This window comes from Macrotis lagotis, chromosome 2 (genome assembly GCF_037893015.1).
Source record: "Macrotis lagotis isolate mMagLag1 chromosome 2, bilby.v1.9.chrom.fasta, whole genome shotgun sequence".
In the NCBI taxonomy this organism is placed as follows: domain Eukaryota; kingdom Metazoa; phylum Chordata; class Mammalia; order Peramelemorphia; family Peramelidae; genus Macrotis; species Macrotis lagotis.
Window position 1 is genome coordinate 27581031 of NC_133659.1, and position 20244 is coordinate 27601274.

The 20244-nt window shown below is 35.2% G+C and overlaps 1 protein-coding gene across 1 annotated transcript in view; it reads left to right on the forward strand.

The window, feature by feature from the left end:
* The window catches only part of LOC141511833 (FAS-associated factor 1-like), a 243903-nt gene that overhangs the window by 40636 nt on the left and 183023 nt on the right, over positions 1–20244 (forward strand). The window contains exon 2 of the mRNA XM_074220850.1: positions 18855–18923. Within this exon, the coding sequence (XP_074076951.1) occupies positions 18855–18923 (69 nt within the window). The remainder of the gene's footprint in view (positions 1–18854; positions 18924–20244) is intronic.

Genomic DNA, 20244 nt, shown 5'->3' on the forward strand with positions numbered 1-20244 from the left:
ATATATACAAATATTAGTTGCTTGACTGAATATATAACAGAATAGCCTTTACTTCTAAATTGGATAATGCTGATTAGAATAAAATAGGGATTAAATTAAATATTTGGCATATTCCTCAGTTAATATATATTTAGGATTTAGACTTCAGGCTACCAGTTATGCTCAACATTTAACAAGAGGAAGAGAGTGGGCTGGATTGCCATCAGGAAATTACAGATTTCTGAACTTTCAGAAATGAAGGTCCGTGTTCTATAAGTGTGCATTGAGAGGCATAGAGTCTAGCAGCGGGGAGGGCATAGATAGTCTTGGTGTGCTTTGCTTTTGTTATTAAACATACCTACACCACTCTGTTCAGTTAAAGGCATCATAGTTTTAGAAAGATACCGAAATACTGCTGAATTAAATATTCTTAAAAGTATCTAGATGAGACAGCTTAGTTGGTTAAAGGCCTTAAGTTCATGCCCTAAGAGTCTCATTTGAAGGATTGGGTATATTTTGCCTTGTTAAGGGAGAATTGAGTAGATACGTGATTGCTGTCTTCAAGTATTGGAAGTGGAATTTTAGATTATCTAAAGGACTGAGCTAATTGAAATTGAAATTTCAGAAAAGCAAATTTAGAGTCAGGAGAAGGAAAAGTTTTCTGACTCAAATACCTGCAATGGACTTCCCTGGCAAGAAGTTTTTCCTTCTCACTATATGATCCTTTTTGGGGGTTTCTTTAGAAACATTTTTTGTCGAGGTGTGACTTACACCGCATAGCACCTGAGAGATCTTATGTTATGACTGAATCGTTAGTCAAATTTAAATGTGTTTGGTGAACCTTTCATGGTTTGTATATAAAATGTTTTACCTAAAAGATTGCATGTAATTAAAGGTTTAGTTTTTTCCAACTATCTGAAAAGTTCTCAGTTTATTCCATATTTCTGTAGGTGTAAGTAAGCTTTTGCAGGATAACACTTTATTGTGTGAAATAATGTTTCACTTTCTCTACAGTGTTCATTCTCCCAAGATTTAAGTGCCAATTTTTTTCTTGCTTTTTTTTTTAACCCTGAATTTCAACATTGATCTAGAAACCCTGTCTCTTTTCATACTTCTCCCAACATTGCCTTCTGTGGTGACTTCAAGGAGAAGTGTGAGTACCACGTGGAAGAACGACAACACTTTCTGGCTCAGGTTGGGAGAGGCTGAAAAGATTAGGGGAATGGAAGGAGTTTTTAGCCTTTTTTCAGTTTATCAAATTATCTCCTAATCTAAATCATCATTAATGAAACCTTTCTTGTTTTATCTTAATCTGATGCTCCTTTAGCCTAGAACTGAATGGCATCTCAGAGACCACTATTTTTTCCCAATCATTTTTTCTTTTATTCCCCGTTTTTTGCAAGGCAGTGGGGTTAAGTGACTTGCCTAAGGTCACACAGCTAGGTTGGATTTGAACTCTGGTCCTCCTGACTCCAGGGCTGGTACGCTATCTGATGAGCCACCTAGCTGCCAAGACCACTATTTTTCATTGACAGGTGAGGAAGGAGGTTGAGGTCAATTGAGTTTCTCAAGGTCACATAATCTTGAGAGGCAGATTTTGAATCCTGGTGTTCTCTGACTCTAGAGCATTTTTTTTTTTTTTGCATTATCATGACTTTGCTGCCTCCTTGGTCACAAACAGGTGTTTCCTAGCAAAGGCAGATTATTGTGTTATATGTGTTAGTAGTTTTCTTTGATTTGCATATTTGTATGCCTTTAGTTTTGAATGTTTTTTCTAGAATGGATCTTTCCCTTTGCAAGCAAGGTCTATTACAATAAATTTTGCTGAGCTGTTGAGATAACTGGTTGTGCAGTGAAGAGAGAGTCCAGTCTCCCAAACTTAATATCTGTATAACTCTGGGCAACTTCAATGGGGGCAGGTTGAAGGGTAAGAAAATAATTTTTTACTGGTGGAATACTAATGAGGCATAGATTGAATCAAAGCAGTTAAAAAGATACTTTGAATTGAATTGAAATATCATTTATTCTGTGTGAGAATGGTTCCATTGAGAGGGTGGGCAGGTGTGTCATCAGGATTTGAATAGTTACTCCTATTGTAGTAGTAATTGGAATTGTTGTAGCAGATTATTTCAAAACAAAAACCAAGTAAGAGATAGACTAATATATCTTAATAAGGAGCAACAGAGTATTTCATTTGAGGGGCAGGTATCCACTTGGGCAAAGAGCAGCTAGGTGGCATAAAAGATAGAGCATTGACCTTCAAGTCAGGAGGATGGGAGTTTGAATCTAGCCTCAGACTCTTGATTTTGTACTATCTGGGTGACCTAAGTTAAGAAACTTAACTCTGATTGCCTAGTATCCTGCACCCTCTCCAGTCATCCTGATTCCTATCTGTCTACTGGACCCAAAAGGCTCTGGAGAAGAAAGTCAGGCTGGTGACTTAGTACAGCATCCCCTCACTCAAATTCAGTTCATGTGCTGGTCATGGCATCACCTCCCTGATGTCATGGTCTTCTTCAAGAATGAAAGATAAACTTTGCCTACTTGGGCCCTGTCACTTTTGTAATCAAAAGGGTTAGTGTTAGAGTCTATTCAGATGAGTTAACCATAGCAGTGTTGAATCATATGGTTGACTTTTAGTTAGAAAATAGAGTTGATAATCATATTTTAAGGTAATTGGTTTCCTTTGTAATCCTATGCATTTTATTTTATTATTTAAAAACATTTTGGGGGGAGGTCCATAGGCTTCACATATAGACTGCCAAAGGAGTCTATGATTAAAAAAAAGACTTAAGAACCTCTCTTTCCAACAGTGGCAGGAGTGTGGTGTGTTGCAGTAATAAAAGTAGTGGAATATTAGAGTTGATTTGTTTTTCTTTCTCAGATACATGTTGCCAACAGAAACATTTTATATAGGTTTTTAATTAAAAGGTTTGTAATGATTAAGGAATAGGTAGGTGTTATTTAAAAGTCCTTTAAAATGATAATTAAGCTAATACTAAAGATCCTAATAAATGATGATACTGTGTTTCATTTGTTTCTGCTCCTGCCCCATTCCTTATTTATCTATTGAATTTGTAATGTTTAGGAGATTTTGAAATAGAATAATTCTAATATTTATAAAATCTTTTAAAATGATTTTGCTTGTCTGAATTGGGTTAGTGGTACTGCAAGCTTGCCTGGAGCCAGCATACATTTCTGTAGTTTTTAATCAATCACAGGTTTCCCAGAACTCTAGTTTACTTCTTCATGTAACTTGAGGTTTTTATTTGGAATACTGGGCAATCTGTTATTTTTAAAACAGAGTATTTGCAACTGCAGATAAAGGAATGCTTTGAATGTCATTGAGATAGTATTGTTTCTTAAGAGGCAGTATTGCATAGGATAAAGTCAATAACAACTCAATAAGTATTTATGAAATACATACTATGTGTTAAGCACTAAGGATACAAAGAAATATTTTAATAAAACCCAATTCCTCTTCTCAAGGAACTTACCCTTTAAAAGGGGAGGGGGTTATAACTTTCTGCCAACTAGATACATGTTAAACTGGAGACAATGAGCATCAGAAAGGCACTGGCATTAAGTGGATCAGAAAAGGCTTGTATAGAAGGTGGAATTGTAGCTGAGATTGGAGGGATGACAGAAAGCAGCAATGAGGAGGGAGGGAGACCCAAGGAAAGCACTTGGAGTTACTATTAGATCTTAAAGAACATAATTGGGAGTTGGTTATAAGAAGACTAGAAAGGTATGAATCAACCAGATTATGAAAGAACTTTGAATCCCAAACAGGGGATTTTGGATTTGATCTTAGAGGAAATGAGGAGCCAGTGAAGTTGTGAATTGGAGGTAACACGGTCAGCCTGAGTTTTGGGAATATAACTTTGATAGCTGAGTGAAGAGCACGCACCAGAAAGTCTGAACCGTGATGATTGTCAGCTTCCTTTTTCTGTAAAACTTGAGTTACAACTGGAGTACTTTGTGCTTGTTGGGAACTCTGTTCCCAGAAAACTGGTCTATATGTTGTTTAGATACAGGACATGCTTTTTTTTTTTTTTTTAAGGTTTTTGCAAGGCCATGGGGTTAAGTGGCTTGCCCAAGGCCACACAGCTAGGTAATTATTAAGTGTCTGAGACCAGACTTGAACCCAGGTACTCCTGACTCCAGGGCCGGTGCTTTATCCACTGCGCCACCTAGCCGCCCCCTATACAGGACATTCTTTCTCTCATCTCCATGCTTTTGCAAAGATTGTCCTTTTTACTTATATCTTCTCTTCCAGCTTCCTTTCAGGCTTAACTACCTCCTACTGTAATGCTATTCTGTCTCTTCAGTTATTAGTAACCCTCTCATGGAGATTACATCTTTTATTATATGTAAATGTTTCTAAATGATGGTAGAATGAATGAAATTCTATTTTTCCCCCCCTATATGTGTTGAAAATAGGTAGGGCTGTGTTTGTGCTGTGTGTGTGTGTGTGTGTGTGTGTGTGTGTACCTATGTAATAGATATTTATAATAAGGAGAACTGATGGCATCTTGGAATTTGTACTCTGGAGGGATGCAAGCAAGCATTTCCTCTTCAGCTTTGAAAACCATTTGGGGACTCTAGTGATCTTTGAGCCGGAAGGTGAACTTGAGTCAGATTTCAAGAGCCTTACACCTTGCGAGAGAAGGGAGACTTAATTCTCAACTGGGAGAATAACACAACAGGCAGAGAAAGGAGAGAATGAGGAGGGCCATTGCCCCTACAAGCATTGCAGAAGGTCAGCACTGAAAGTACTGATTGTGCTCAGCCTCTTCATGGACTGAAGATTTCCAAGAAAAGTTCTATTCTTTCTCCAACTTCCCCTGGCCATTAACAGACATTATGAAAGATAACATTCCGTACTTAACATTTTCAGTAACCTAATGTTTTTGCCTCAGTAATAAAGAAGGGAAGAGTTAGCTAGAAATCAGCACAAATTCAAATGAGTAAAGACAAAAACTTCTTCCTAAATATTATGAATTCATATAGAGCCTCGGGCCTATGATTTGCCTTGCCACTAGCAATAGTAGAAAGAAGCCTCTCGGTTGTTAGAGATAATATAAAATGTAGAAAATCCATGTCTGGATCATCATTGATGACTGTGGTTCAAATTTTGATCCTGTGATTCTAGTCCCCTCCAATGTATTTCTTTCTCTATAAAATTAGATGAGATGATTTGAAGGATCTAATCTGTTTAAAGCAATTAACTTGTGTCTAAGCATTAAGAATGCACTTTTATATAGAAGGTTTTTGCCTATAGAAAATTAACTGGCAATTGTATTGAGAAGTTTCACTTTCATTGGAATCCGTTATTATCAGTAAATTTTATCAAAAACTCAGCAAATGATGCAATAGCAAAAGCTTTTTCTGAGTTAGAATGACTACTTAATGAGTCTCCTGATTGCATCAGCCCCACCCTGGTATTTTTTGGAAGCTGTTGAGCAATTGAAAATGATTTTGGAATGCCACGTGGTCTGAGGATGCTTTTGGGTCTTTTCTCTTACCCAGATTATGCATTTGTAAAACTCTGAAGTAAGGCCCATGTTGCTGACTATAGCAGTTGGTTTTAATGAGGTTCAAATGTTTTTGGGAAAGCTGATGTATGTTAAATCATGAAAAAAGAGAAAGATTTGAATTGAAATAATTTAGTTTTCATAGTCTCTTCCTTCCCCACTCCCCCTATTTTTGAGAACAGCCTCTTAAGATACCTTTCTCTTTTGATGGCTTCTGTTGCTTTTTCCCTCCTCTGTAGAAACAGTAAATAGTAGCATTCTAATTATTTCAAACAGGATTGTTATTTCAGGGGAAGTAAGTAGCAGAATTAGAGGAACACGATAGAGTTTATTTTCATACATATGTTATTAATAAAAAAAACAGGGACTGAGAAATGTAATATGCATTCAGAAGGACTTTTTAACATTTTTCCATCCATTGATGTTTCAAGTTTTTAAATAATTCAATATGATTACACTAAGAGCCAATATTGAAAATCCAGACCCATAGAGGAAAAGTACTTTCAGCAAGTTGTGACTTTAAAAGCCAAATAAAGGACCTAATCCACAGGAGTTTACTGAGTAAGAGTGCAACATGGTCAAATCAGCGATCACTTTGGGAGGGTGGAAGATGGACTGGACTGGAAAAAGACACTTGAATCAGGGAGACCAACCAAGCAATCTGTGAAGTGATAGCAGCTTGCACAGTGTCAGAGGAAAGAAGGGGATGTTTATAAAGGAAGTTAGCAAGATATATATTGAGATATCCAGTTCAAGATGTCTAATAGACAGTTGAAGGTGTGAGCACAAGCTGAGGATAAGCAGAGAGAATAGGACTATAGAAATTGATTTGAGAATTGACTGCCTAGAGTCAGTAAGTCTAACAGGCACTGTGTTAAACACTGGCAAAAGACAGGCCTTGCCCTCAAGGAGTTCACATTCTAATGGAGATTATCCAGACAAAAGAAACCATAGACAAGATAAACAGAAATAATAGAGGGAAGGCATTAGCTTGTAAATGATAGGGTTTTATTTGGAATTTAGCCAGGAAAGCCAAATTATTGGCATGAGAATAGCCAGTAGAAACACCTGTTCTCTGGAGAAGCAATGTCTTTTTTTTTCATTTTATTTTTTTCCTATTACATGCAAAGATAATCTTCATCATTCTTTTTTTGGTAAGATTTTGAATTCTACATTTTTCTTCCTCCCTTTCCTCCCCTTTCCCCAAGACAGCAAATAATTTGATATAGATATTTTATATATATATATATATATATATATATATATATATATATATATATATAAATAAAAATTATGTTAAACCTAATTGAGCAAGGAATTGTCACTGGTTTCAAGAATACATTTACCAAGGGGGGAGATTTTTAAATGGGGGGTGGGGACTAGGTTGTCAAACAGAGGATTTAAATTTGATCCTGGAGGTGATAAGGTGCCACTGGAATTTATTGACTAGGAGGATGATGTTTTTTAGGAAAATCGATTTGGCATTTGAATGAATAATGAACTGAATGGGGAGAGACTTATGGCAAGCAGACCACCAATCTTCAGGCTTTGCAGCCATCTAGGTTTGAGGATATATGAAGACCTGAAACTTTAGTGGTACCAATGTCAGAGGAGAGAAAGGAGCACATGTGAGAGCTATTATAAAGGTAAAATTGCCAAATTTTTGCAGCAAATGAGATACTGGGGGAAGGGAACACAGTAAGATAGAAGTTGAGGATGACTCATATGATGCAGGCCTCGGGGGATAGCCGTACTCTTGACAGTGATAGAGAGATTTAAAGTAGGAAGAATATAATGAATTCATTTTTTTACATGTTGACTTTAAGTTGTCTATAGAACATCTAGTTCATAATGTCTAATAAGTATTGGAGATAGGAGTTCGGAGGGTAGCAGAGAGGTTAGGCTATGGAAATAAATTTGAGAATCATCAGTAAAATGATGATGATTAAATTAGTTAGACTAATGAGATCCCAAAGGGAAATATTATAAATGAAGAAGAAATAAGTTACCCTCATGATTATTGGGGTGTGCCTTTAGATAAGGATATCCAGCAAAAGGAATCAGAGAAGGAGTCATTAGATAGGTAGTAGGTAAATCAGGAAAGAGTGAAAAACTAGAGAGAAGAGAATATCAAAGAGTAAAGGGTGATCAACAGTGTCCAAGACTGCAGAGAATTTGAAGAGAATGATGACTGAGGAAAGGCCATTGAATTTGGCAACCAAGTAAGAACAGTGGTAAATTTGGGGAGAGCAGTTTTGGTGGAATGATGAGGTTTGGAAACTGGATTATAAAGGATTAAGAAGAAGTAAGACATAGCATCTATTATAGATGGCCTTTTCAAGGAGCTTGGCCTCCAATGGCAATAGAAATATGGGATGATATTGGAGATGAAAGGATCAAATGAGGATTTTTTTGAAGATGAGCAGAAATAGGCATTTTTATAGGTATTAGGGAAGTAGAGAGTGAGAGGTTGAAAATAAATAGTTATGACAGAAGAGGCAATCTACTGGAGATGGGATGGAATGAGATTACTTGTGCATATAGAGATTTGCTTTTTTCCCCCCAAGGCAGTGGGGTTAAGTGACTTGCCCAAGGCCACACAGCTAGGTAATTACTAAGTGTCTAAGGTCAGATTTGAACTTAGGTCCTCCTGACTTCAGGGCCAATGTACCACCTACCCTTCCCTGAGGTTTGCTTTCACAAGAAATAAGATCACTTCTTCATTTGAGATGGTAGTGGAGGAGGAGACAATGTCAGAAGACATGGGTGATAGGAGATGAGGAGAGAAGAAGAAAAAACTCTTGGCAGTTGGCCTCAATTATTTCAAATCGTATGATGCAAGTTTCTTTAGCTGGGTTGGGGGCGGAAGGGTGTGTATGTGTGTGAGGAGAACCATAGGATGTTTGAAGAGGGTTGGAAAGGTTTGGAAAAAACGGCCATTGTGAGTGAGATAGTAAATCAATTAAATAGGTATAAAAGAATTGTTTAGTAGAAGTGATGTCCCAAATGCTATTATGTAGTGAATCCAATTGTAGGGGATACAGTCATCTTGCTTTCATGATTTTCTCTAGCTTCATTCAGCAGCATGTAGCTAGGACTGGGAATAATCCAGGGCTCAAATTTAGCTGGGTATATCCAGTGATAGATAAAGTGGCAAGGCACTTATCAAAGAGGACAGATAGAGTTGAATTGATTCACTAAGAGGTCAAGATGGGGAAGGAAGGAGACTCTATCTCTGTTTAGAGTTGTCTGAGAAAGAGGCATTAGAAAGATTGAAAGTGATAGTGAGCATGAAAAGTAAGATTTGGAATCGCAAGACTGAGGGAGAAGTAGAAGGACAACAGATTATGAACAGTTAAAGGAATTTCAGAGTTCATGAACAAAGAAGTGTGATGATTTATGCCACAATTCATCTCTCTGTGTAACTAAGGTGGGATGGAAGAGAAAGTGATATTAGATCTGAGTAAATTGAGGAACTATGAGGTTAAGAGGTTGGAGGGAGTATCAATTTACATGTATAGCACCCTACATTGAGGGCAGCTATGGGGAAGAAGAGAAAGACTGAATTAGGTACTGAATTCCTTGAGTAAAGAATGGTAGTGTCCTGATGGTCTGTAAATGACAGCTACCTGATTTTTGGTTCTGGAATATGAAATTTTTGGAATAAGAACTCCTTTAAGGACAGATGACTACTTCTTCAGAGCATTCAGCTCTCCTTTTCTAGCAATAACCTTAATTTTGTTTTTTGACTCTCTATGTAGTTTTTTCTCCTTTTCCTTCCCTTTCTTAGCTCAGTAAGTACTTATATGTCAGTCACTGTGCTAGCCACTGGTACCACAAAAACAAAAATGGGACTCAATCTGTTCCATTGATCAACTTTTCTATTTTATAACTGCTAACATGGTTTTGATGTTTTTCCTTTATAATAGAGTTTGAAATTTGAAAGTGTTGTTTCTCCTTCATTCCTACTTTAATTATTGCTTAGTTTGATATTCCACATCATTTTTATTTTGTCTGACCCTTTAAAGTATGTCCTTGTTAGTTTGACATACCACTGAACCAGTAAATTACACCATATTTTCTTTTGTAATTTTGATATAACAGTTTTGATTGCTGAAAATTCCCCCAATTATTTAAATTCATTTCTTTAAGGAGTAGTTTTCTAATTGTTTCTATACAGATGTTGAACATACTTTTTGGTAGATTATATCTCAGCTATTTTGTGCATTGAGTACTTTTAAATGGGTTTACTCTTCTTTCTTCTCTTTTTTTTCTTTTTTGCCTTCAGATTTTGTTATATATAAATGCTATTGATTTTTTTGATTTATTTTCTAATCTGTTTCTTTTTTTTTAGTTTTTTTAGTTTTTTTTAGTTTTTTGTTTGTTTGTTTTTTTGGCAAGGCAGTAGGGTTAAGTGGCTTGCCCAAGGCCACACAGCTAGGTAATTATTAAGTGTCTGAGACCGGATTTGAATCCAGGTACTCCTGACTCCAGGGCCTGTGCTCTATCCACTGTGCCATCTAGCCGCCCCTCTAATCCATTTCTTAACTGAAATTATTGGTTGTCTCAAATATTTCCTTGCTCGTGATTTAGGATTTTTTATAAATCACTAGCAAATAGGAATAGTTCAGTTTCTTATTGTTTATTCTTTACCTTTAATTTCTTTTACAACTCCTTACATTATATTCATAAAAACATAATTGACAAAAATAGGAAAAGACATGGTTAATGAATGAGATATGGCACTAAAAGATTAGGTACTCCATAAATAAACCCCAAATGATTCACAAAGGAGAAATATTCAAAGTTAGATGAGACAAAGATTGAAAAATAAAAAAATAGAACTGGAAAAAAAAACCCTGATAGCATCTGATAACTCTTTTGCATGTGACCTTAAAAGGAAGAGGGAGGAATATGAATTAACAAGACAAAAAATAACCAGGTGAATTCAAAAAAGAAATAAAAAGTACTCTCAGAAACTTCTACATACAGTTATATGCTAGAAAAACAGAAATCGTAGTAGATGTTCTACATGCAGGGATTAGCCAAGGGATTCCACTGGTAAGAGAACTCCCAAATGAATGAACTTGTTTTCCCAATGCAATTGGACCCCTTCTGGGGAACTTAATAATGACTTTAGAAAGCTCCTTCTAATGCCAAAAGTTCAGGCAGTTTGCTCAGGTTCAGTTTGATCGCAGCTCTTTTGGGTTCTGGCTTTTTAAGAGGCCAGTGTGCCTCTATGAAAATGTAGTATGACCAAGTGAATAGAGTCCTGAAGTGTGAGATCTTAAACCAGTTATATAAAAGGAAATTGAAATAATTGTAAAGGAATTACTTTTGGTTGGGGAGAAAAAAAAGCCCAGACTGGTCCAGATGGATTTTATACATTTGAAAAATTATGAATGAACAAAAATCTATTTTCTCTTCCTACTTCTACTTGCCCCTTTGAAAGAGAAAGAAATATAATATAAGTATGCATAGTTAATTAAAACAAATTGATGATAGATTCTGAGTCCATTACTTCTCTGTCAGGAAGCCAAGTAGCATGTTTCCTCTTGACTCTTCTGAAATTGTGATTTATCATTGCATTAATCCTTCAAAGGTATTTGACTTTATAATGTTATTGTATAAGTTGTTTTTCTACTAATGTGTCTGTTCATACAAGTCTTCTCCATTTTTCTCAAATGGTCTCCTTCAACATTAGTTCTATTACATTATATATAATTTATTTATAATTAACTATTACATTAGATTTAGATATAAGTAACTTATTCTGCCATTCTCTAAATGATAAGAACCCTTTTTGGTTTCCAGTTCTTTACTACTGTACTATACTATGAATATTTTTATGTAAATTTATTCTATTGGGTTATATATTTCTTTGGTGTTATTACTGGGTCAAAGAGTATATTTGCCCAGTTTAGTAATATTTTCTAAATAGTTCCAAATTGCTTTCTAGAATGACTGGGCCAGTTTACAGCTCCATCAATAATGAATTAATGTACTTGTTTTCCCATAATGGCTAAAGAGAAAATGATAGTGCCGGAGGGACTGTGGGATGACAGGAACATTAATTCCTGATTGGTGGAACTGTGAATTGCTCTTAGTCATTCTGGAAAGCAATTTAGAACTATATCACAGAAATCACTAAAGTACATGCTCTTTGATCCACCAGTAGCCAGACTAGGCCTATACTCCTATAGGAAGGGGAAGAAGAACATACATGCAAAAATACTTTAAGCAGCTATTTGTAGTGTCAAAGAATAGTTTGCAGTACCCATCAATTGGGAAATAACCTAACTATAGCATATGAATGCCATGAATATTATACTATAAAAAATGATTAACCAGATGGTTTCAGGAAAAAAAAACTGGAAAGCCTTTTGTGAGTTGATGCAGTCAAGTGAACAGAATGAGAACAGTTTGTTTAACAACCAACAACATTGTATAAAAAAAAGTGGGGTTAAAAGTTTCTTTTGAAAATGAAACTAGATTTTATAGGAGAGCAGAGGATCAGTATAGAATATAGAGGATCTAACCTTCTTAAGTCATTTTGTGATATAATGAATAGAGCATTGGGCTTGGAATCAGAAAGACTCACCTTGATGAGTTCAAATCAGATACTTCTTTCCTATTTGTTATGATCCTGGGCAAGTCACTTAACCTTGTTTGCCTCAGTTCCTCATCTGTTAAAATGAATGGAGAAAGTGATGGTAAACTACTCCAGTGTTTCTTATTGGATTTTGTCAGTAGATGTAAGTGGTAGTAGCTTTTCCATTATCTTAGCTTATTATACATTACTCTTTTTCACCCACTCACAGATCAGCCAAATTGACCATCTTGCCTTCCTTATGACATTCTGCTTCTGGTACTATTTAGAATGCACTTCCTCATTATTGCCATATTGCCATTTCTTTGAAAACAAACTTTTGGTGCTACCCTTTCTGATACTCTCAGATACTCCTGGTCCTCTTTCTTCAATATTTATATTTTATGGGTACTTCATATACATGTTTCCTTTGATGGAATTTAAACTTCTTAAAGTCATGTACTATTTGGTTTTTTCCTCCTATTCCTACATACTGAATACTGTGCCTGAATATGTTGTGAGTGTCCTTAATAAACAATGATTGCTTGAGGGACTTTTTGTGAGGAAAACACTTGATATACCTGAATGTGTTCTGGAATATAATGCATAGGAATGTTCTATCACTGTGTTTGCTAGTTGGGTGATCCTGGCTAGTTATTTATCCTCTCTAAGCCTGAACTTCCCAATCTATAAAATGGGCATAATATTTCTATTGCCTTACTTGGAAGGTGGTTATTAGAGATTGGTTTATAAGTTGTAATTACTTTGTGAATTGTGAATTTGTGAATGCTGTTTTTTTAATTACTCTTTAATTATCCCTTTTCTCTGTTATCATTCAGTCAGCCAGTATTTATTAAAGATTTGCATGTAATAACATCTCCCTGCCTAATTGTTACAATCAAATTACAGGCTGGAAGTAAAGGTTTAACAGATAGATGGAAAGAGAATAAACTTATTAGCGAAAATAAAGTTTTGGAACTATCTGTGGAATTTAATTATCCAGACTGTCTTGTCGTCTTTGACAACATGAACTGAAGTTGGCTCAGATTGCTCAGAGGTTGTGCCAAAAAGATATTTTTTTTCCAAGTTGAATAGAGCAGAATAGTAATTTTCCCAGGCATCATACCTAGGGAGGAAAAAAAAAGTTGATTTCCTTTATACTCATTTGGCCTCAATATCATGAATAAGGAGGAATTTTTGGTTCTTATATACTAAGCTGTAATAGTTAATAAAGAAGTCTTATCTTCTGTGCTTGGGATGATAGGAAAAGAAACTGCCTGGGGAGAGAAGACCAGAAGAGATGTCAGTATGTTTGTCTTTCTGTATAATTAACTTGGGCTGTTAGTCCTGGTTAATAGGTAATGCAGGTTTATGAATTCTTTGGCATATTGTTCAATAAACTAATTCTCTTGTGTTGACAACATACAGCCTTAAATGCAAAAGTGATAGAGTTGGTATGGGATTGTGTGTTTTAGCATTAGCAATGCTTCACTTTCCTTTTATCTTCAAAGATTTCTTACCATGGGTTCCTCATCTTAGAATAGTCCTCTAGGGGAGCAGGTGTATTCAACAATAAGACTTGGGTTTGGAGTGGTGGTCGCAGTACTCGCAGGACTCGCAGGAAGGAGAATTTTGGCTCTAGGAAAGCAGGACACCCTGAAAACAAACTATTGCATATTAATATTAAAAGGGAATATTGTAACTATAAAACGTGTTCTTAATCCCATACTTTATGTAATATATAACTATTATAATTATGTGGTGGGAAAATTAAGAAAAAAATCTCAACAAGTTTTATTATTTAGTCATGTAAATACTTATTTTGATTAGTTGATGAATTAGCTTAAAATGTCCTTCACTTCTCTATACAATGTAAGGCCTTGTTGAAGGGCTTAGACATATGAAAAGAAAAAAAAATGGCAAATCCTGACTTAAGAAAGCTTATATTCTGCAGGAGAGAGTAGGAAAATACTACTGAAATGACTGAGCAACAACTAGTTAGCATTTCTTGGGAATGTTTCATATATAATGGCATTATGAAAAATATGATTACTATCAAATGAATAGTGAAAAAAGGGAAAAGGTTTTATCACAAAGGGGGCATCTTTTTCTAAATACTGGATTTGAATAAAGTTGCAGGGATGAGAAAAGGTGATGTAGAACAGAATTCTATAATAGTAAAATTTGGAACACAGATTCTGTAAAGGGGGAATGAGAAGTATGATTTAGTCAAGTAGATTGAGGATAGATTTTGGCGGCACTTGGATGCCAGGGCCAGGAGATTAAACTTTATTTGACAATGTGATAAAACTAAAGGTTTTTAAATAGAGGAATGATATCTTCATAGTGGTATATTAGAAAGATTGTGTGGAAGGTGGATTATATAGAAGAGGTTATTAATAGGATTATATATTTAGATCTAGTTTGTTTCATAATCACAGAATTTCAGATACATTTTATCTCAGCAGTCATTTGGTGGAACCCATATTTGAAAAAGAAACCTCTTTACAATACATCTGACAAGTTATCAGCCTTAGAAGACCTCTAGTAAGCAAAAAAAAACTTATTAAAATACAATTTATGTGCTAGTTGAAAGTCTGAAAAATACTTTACATACATGTTCTCATTTGATTAAAACAACAACCACCCTGTGAGGTGAAATTGGTGTATATGTATTCCCCTTTTAGAGAAATTGTACCATAGAGAATTTAAGCAACTTGCTTAGGGTCACTTGGCCAGTATGTGGTTAAGCTATTTTTGAGTATTTGTGACTTTCATAGGCCAAATATTTACTAGTTATCCAGAGTTTTTAAATTAAATTTATGTCATTAAAATGGATAGTTTTACATACTTTTTGTTGATGTTTGTGTTTAATTTCTTTCTCTTGTCTTATTGTTGCAACTAACATTTTTAGAGCTTGTCAGATAACAGTGATAATGGTTTCTGACAACAGACTCAATCTATTTTCAGGAACCAGCAAGCTAAATATGGGAGTGACCATTATCATTGGGTTGTAAACTCAATGCATAATTTTTGGTTTTTGGCAAGCTACGAAACAGAGAAATACAAAATGACCATCAGTCCTGTGTGCGATCCCCACTTGTTTATCTACAGTGATGGTGGCAAAGTGTTGGAAAAATGGATTTGATTATGACAAGATTTTCTTGGTATTTTTTAAATCATCTATCCATTTTAATTTGACTGTTGTATTTCAAATTTGTGATCCTTGTTAAATAATCAAATGAACATAATGCTGGAGGAATTGAATTGTATTGTTCTTGATGTTTTTTTTGCTATTAACAAACTAGAAGAAGGGAGTTGAAACCAAATGGAAGCATAGGCTAGTTAACTCTCAAGAGAGGCAAACAAAGGGTTAGTGAATTGGATTTTATCACATGCCTTAAGACAACAACAAGAAATATTATGTTACTGTTTAGTTGTTATTTATGGAAATACTCATTATAAGCACTTATAAAAACTTCATCATAAAAAATAAGGAAATTGAATTAACATTTGACAGAAGAGGGTCAAAACCTTACCCAAGCAGAAAATTTCCTGAATATTTAGAATGGACCAAGCAGAAACCAATGATTCCATGAGACAACAGGAAATAATAACAAAGTCAAAAGACTGAAAAAATAAGTAAAAATCTGAGATTTTTCTAAGATTTCAAAGCAACTGGAAAATGGATTGGGGAGGGAAAAAAATTAAGAATTGTTGGATTATCTGATTCCTATGACCCCTCTCTCCTCCTCCCTCCTTGAAAAAAAATCCAGGCATCCTATTTCAGGAAACCTTTTTTTTAATTAAAAAAAATTATGAGATAAACAGGTGTAAGTGACTTTCCAGAGTCAAACAGTCGCTATATGTCTGAGACTGGATTTGATTTAGGAAGATGAATCCTGGCACTACATCACCTAGCTACCTAGATTTCAAGAAATTTCAAAAGAAAACTAACCAAATCTCTTAGATAATTTACTTAGAGGGTAAAGTATTAATAGAAAGAATCTAGTGGTTACTTCATGAAAGAAAGCCCTTAAATGAAAAGGAACATCATGACCAAAATCCAGAATTTTCAGGTCAAAGAAAAAATATCACAATCAGAAAGAAAGAACTCAAGTGATGAAAGTAAAGGATGATGATGTTTGTCCTTTGATCTCGAAGAACACTATGACATGATGCCCTGACAAACACATGGATTGAATTTGTATGAGGGGGGCTGTGCTAAGTCACCAGTTTCACTTTCTCCTCCAGAACCATCTTGGTTCAATGGCCAGATATGGATCACAACAACTGGAAATGACACTGAATGTGAGGCAATTAGGGTTAAGTGACTTTCCCGCAGTAAGTGTCAAATATCTGAGGTGGGATTCAATCTTCCATCTTCCTGACTCCAAATCAGGGCTCTCTTCACTGCATCACCTACCTGTCCCAAAAGTGAAGGTCACATATAATTTAGTAATCAACCATTCCAAAGAAGCAGAGAACTTGGATTACAATATTCCAGATGGCAAAAAATATTAGTTTATAACCAAGGACTTACCCAGCAAAAGTGAGTATATTGCTACAGGGAAAGAATAGATATTTATTGTTATAAAGGACTTTCAGGCATTCCTGACAAAAAGATAAGAGTTGTGGAGCAACTTTGAAGTACAAACATAGACATGAAGAAAATATATAAAAAAATAAACATAAAGAACAATGATAAAGGACTGAGAATAAACGTCTTTCATTCAAATATTGGTAGATGATGCTTGTTTCTCTTCAGAATCTTAACATTGGTAGTAATAGAGGGAGTCCACCAGGACATGGGTTGAGAGTGGTTCTGTTATGTCTTGATGATCTGAAGAAAAGAATGGAAAGATAGAGGAAGAATACACTAGAGAGTAGGGGAAGGGAATGGAAAGTTAGGAAATATTATCTTAATATCAGAGTCTAAGCAAGACCAAACTTTTAAGAAGGTACAAAAAATAGTTACAATTATTTGAGATGGCAAAGAATCTGAGAGGTATTCATAAATCTGGGGACCAATAAATTGCAAATTATTATATATAAATGGGATGGAGTTTTATTGTCAATGAAATTCATGACCATCATTCCAGAGGACTAAGGATGAACCAAACTACCTAGCTTTTGACTGAAAGGTGATAAAAGACTCAGAATGCAGAAAGAGACAAATTTTTTGGATGTAGCCAATGGGAAATTCATTTTGATTGCCTATACATGTTTGTAATGGGTTTTGTTATTCTTGTGTTCTCAGTTAGGGAGTGGAATAGAATAGTGAGAAGGTAAATTTTGACTGACTAAAATGAAACACTTAAAATAAAGAATTGACTCTTTCCTTTTTTTAGTTCTAAAATGTGCTGTTTCTCAGATTGTACGTAGATCACGTTTTAATAGTGAACGAGGAAAGATGAAAAATTTATGATGTTTCATAGTGCCAGATTTAGAACTTAAAAAATATACAAATGTTTGTCTTTCTGATAGAGGCAATAGAATTCTGAACCTGAAGTTAGCAAGAACTAGTATTGAATGTTGCTTCACACTAACTAGCTTTGTAATCCGGGGCTGGACTTGTCTCATGCCTTGAACTCATTTTTTCCTCTATAAAATGTGGGTAGTGATCTCTGCCCTCCTTATTGCATAGTAAAGCAATGAATATCAAACTGAAATAAAAAACACCTGAATTCAAATTTGACCTCAGAAACTTAGTTGTGTGACCTTGGGCAAGTCACTTAACTTTTACATGCTTTATTTTCCTCTTCTATAAAATGAGGGTAATCTAAGCACTAACTTCTTAAGAATATTGTGATGATTATAATGGGATATTTGAAAAGGGAGTTACAAACTATGTAACTATGTAAATTATATTATTAAATTGAAATGATATTGCAAAATCATTTTATTCATTAAAGTCTATATAGTAGTCAGCTAAATGAGCTGTTGCCTCAAAAAGATTAAAATCTAGTGAATTTTTGCCTCTTCTGTAAATATCTTTTTAGATTTTTCAAGGCAATGGGTTTAAGTGGTTTGCCCAAGGCCACATGGCTAGGTAATTATTAAGTGTCTGAGGTTAGATTTGAACCCAGGTATTCCTGACTCCAAGGCTGGTGCTCTATCCACTGCACCACCTAGCTGCCCCCTGTAAATATCTTTTAAAAACCATGTCTTTATTTATTAAATCCTAGAATTACAGTATTTTTTTTTGTTTATACAATAGAGATAATGAGGTGCAGTGAAAAATACTTTAATCTCTGATTCAGGAAGCCAGCCCAGTGTGTGAACTGCTATGTACAACTCCTTTATCTTTCAGTTCTCACTTTTCCCTTTTCCAGACTTGCATGTCTTCAACTCAGATTTAATAATAACAGTGATAGCAGCAGTTTGCATGTATTTATATAGTTTTACAGTTTGTATCATACTTTATATGTTGTTATTTCTTTTGATCCTCATAAACTGGGAGATAGGTGCTCTTACTATCTCTGTTTATAAATGAGAAAATTGAGATAGTCATGACTTGTCTAGATTCGTACAGCTAGTAAGTTTCTGAATCTGGATTTGAACTCAAGTCTTCCTATTCTTAAGTTTGCCTTAGGGTGTCCATATTCTGTGCAGATTTTGCTCTTCAAATGTTTCATGGATCCAGTTACTTTGTTGGACAGTGATTAGGATTGGCAATCTCATTATTATGCTTTAAAAGCTAATTTGTTGACTCATTCACATCTAAATATTCTTTATTTCATTTTCAGGCATGTACTGGCATTGAAAATATTGATGAAGCCATTACGTTGCTTGAGCAGAATAACTGGGACTTGGTGGTAAGTGCTTCTACTTTTCATCAATGTTTGATGTTAAGATCTTATTGGCTGTCATATTTTCATTTCACAAGGGAATATGGGCTGCTTTGGTATATTGGAAATTTAAAGAAATAAAAGCCCCTATGACACATTTTAGAAACTTGACTTTCTTATATAGAGATGTAAATATATCTTGGATTTATCCAGAGGCATATCTATGTATTTTTAGCCAGTAGTTAAGCCAAATGAGTAGATCACAAGTTTTTATGAGTATCTGATTTATAAATCAGTTTAACCATTATGGATTAACCACAGAACTTTCTTCTTGTCAGTTACATATTTGATGATGGAATTACCAACCTAATCTAGGTGGCTCTGCTGTGTTGTTCTTGAGACTAGCTGACCTGAGATTTAAAAATTTACATAAAGCTTTCTTCTTGAAGACTTCACTGAAATATAGAATGAAAATTCTCTGGTTTCTTTATACTCCCTTCCACTGCTGATCTAAAACAGACACTTAACCATGTGTCCTCATAGACATCAGTTTTTGTGAATAAAAGCCAAGGCTTAATTCTGCTAATTTTGTTGAACATAGTACTGCTCTTGTTAAGATAATTTAGTCTCCCAGGTAAACTTTTTGATATATCCATTTTTAATTTCTTTGCTCATTCAGGGCTATCTAATTGACATCTATATCTCTCAAAACCTTTATCCACTCATTGTTGAGTTACTGCAGTGTACTTCTTTTTTGGCAGTTTGAAGAGAGTTATCTTTGCTAAGTTGACCATACATGACCATATAGACAAATGTGGGCACATGTGCATGAGATCACACACACACACACACCCTTTCTGAACAGCCTTCCTTGTTAATCAAAAAACATATGCCTACCTGGCATAATAAATTTTGAACTCTTAGAGTTTTTTTTTTTAGGTTTTTTTTTTTTTTGCAAGGCAAATGGGGTTAAGTGGCTTGCCCAAGGCCACACAGCTAGGCACTTAATAAATGTCTGAGACCGGATTTGAACCCAGGTACTTCCTGACTCCAGGGCTGGTGATTTATCCACTGCACCACCTAGCTGTCCCCGAACTCTTAGAGTTCTAATCCCATCTAGATGGTGCAGTGGATAGAGCAATGGCCTTGGAATCAAGAGGACAGGAATTTGAATATGGCCTCAGACACTTGACACTAACTAGCTTTGTGACCCTAGGCAAGTCACTTAACCTTGATTGCCTTGCATTCAGGGCCATCTCCAATTGTCCCAGTTCATATCTAGCCACTGCTTCTAGATGAATCTGGAGAAGAAAGTGAGACTGGTGAGTTGCCACAACAACCTTTCACT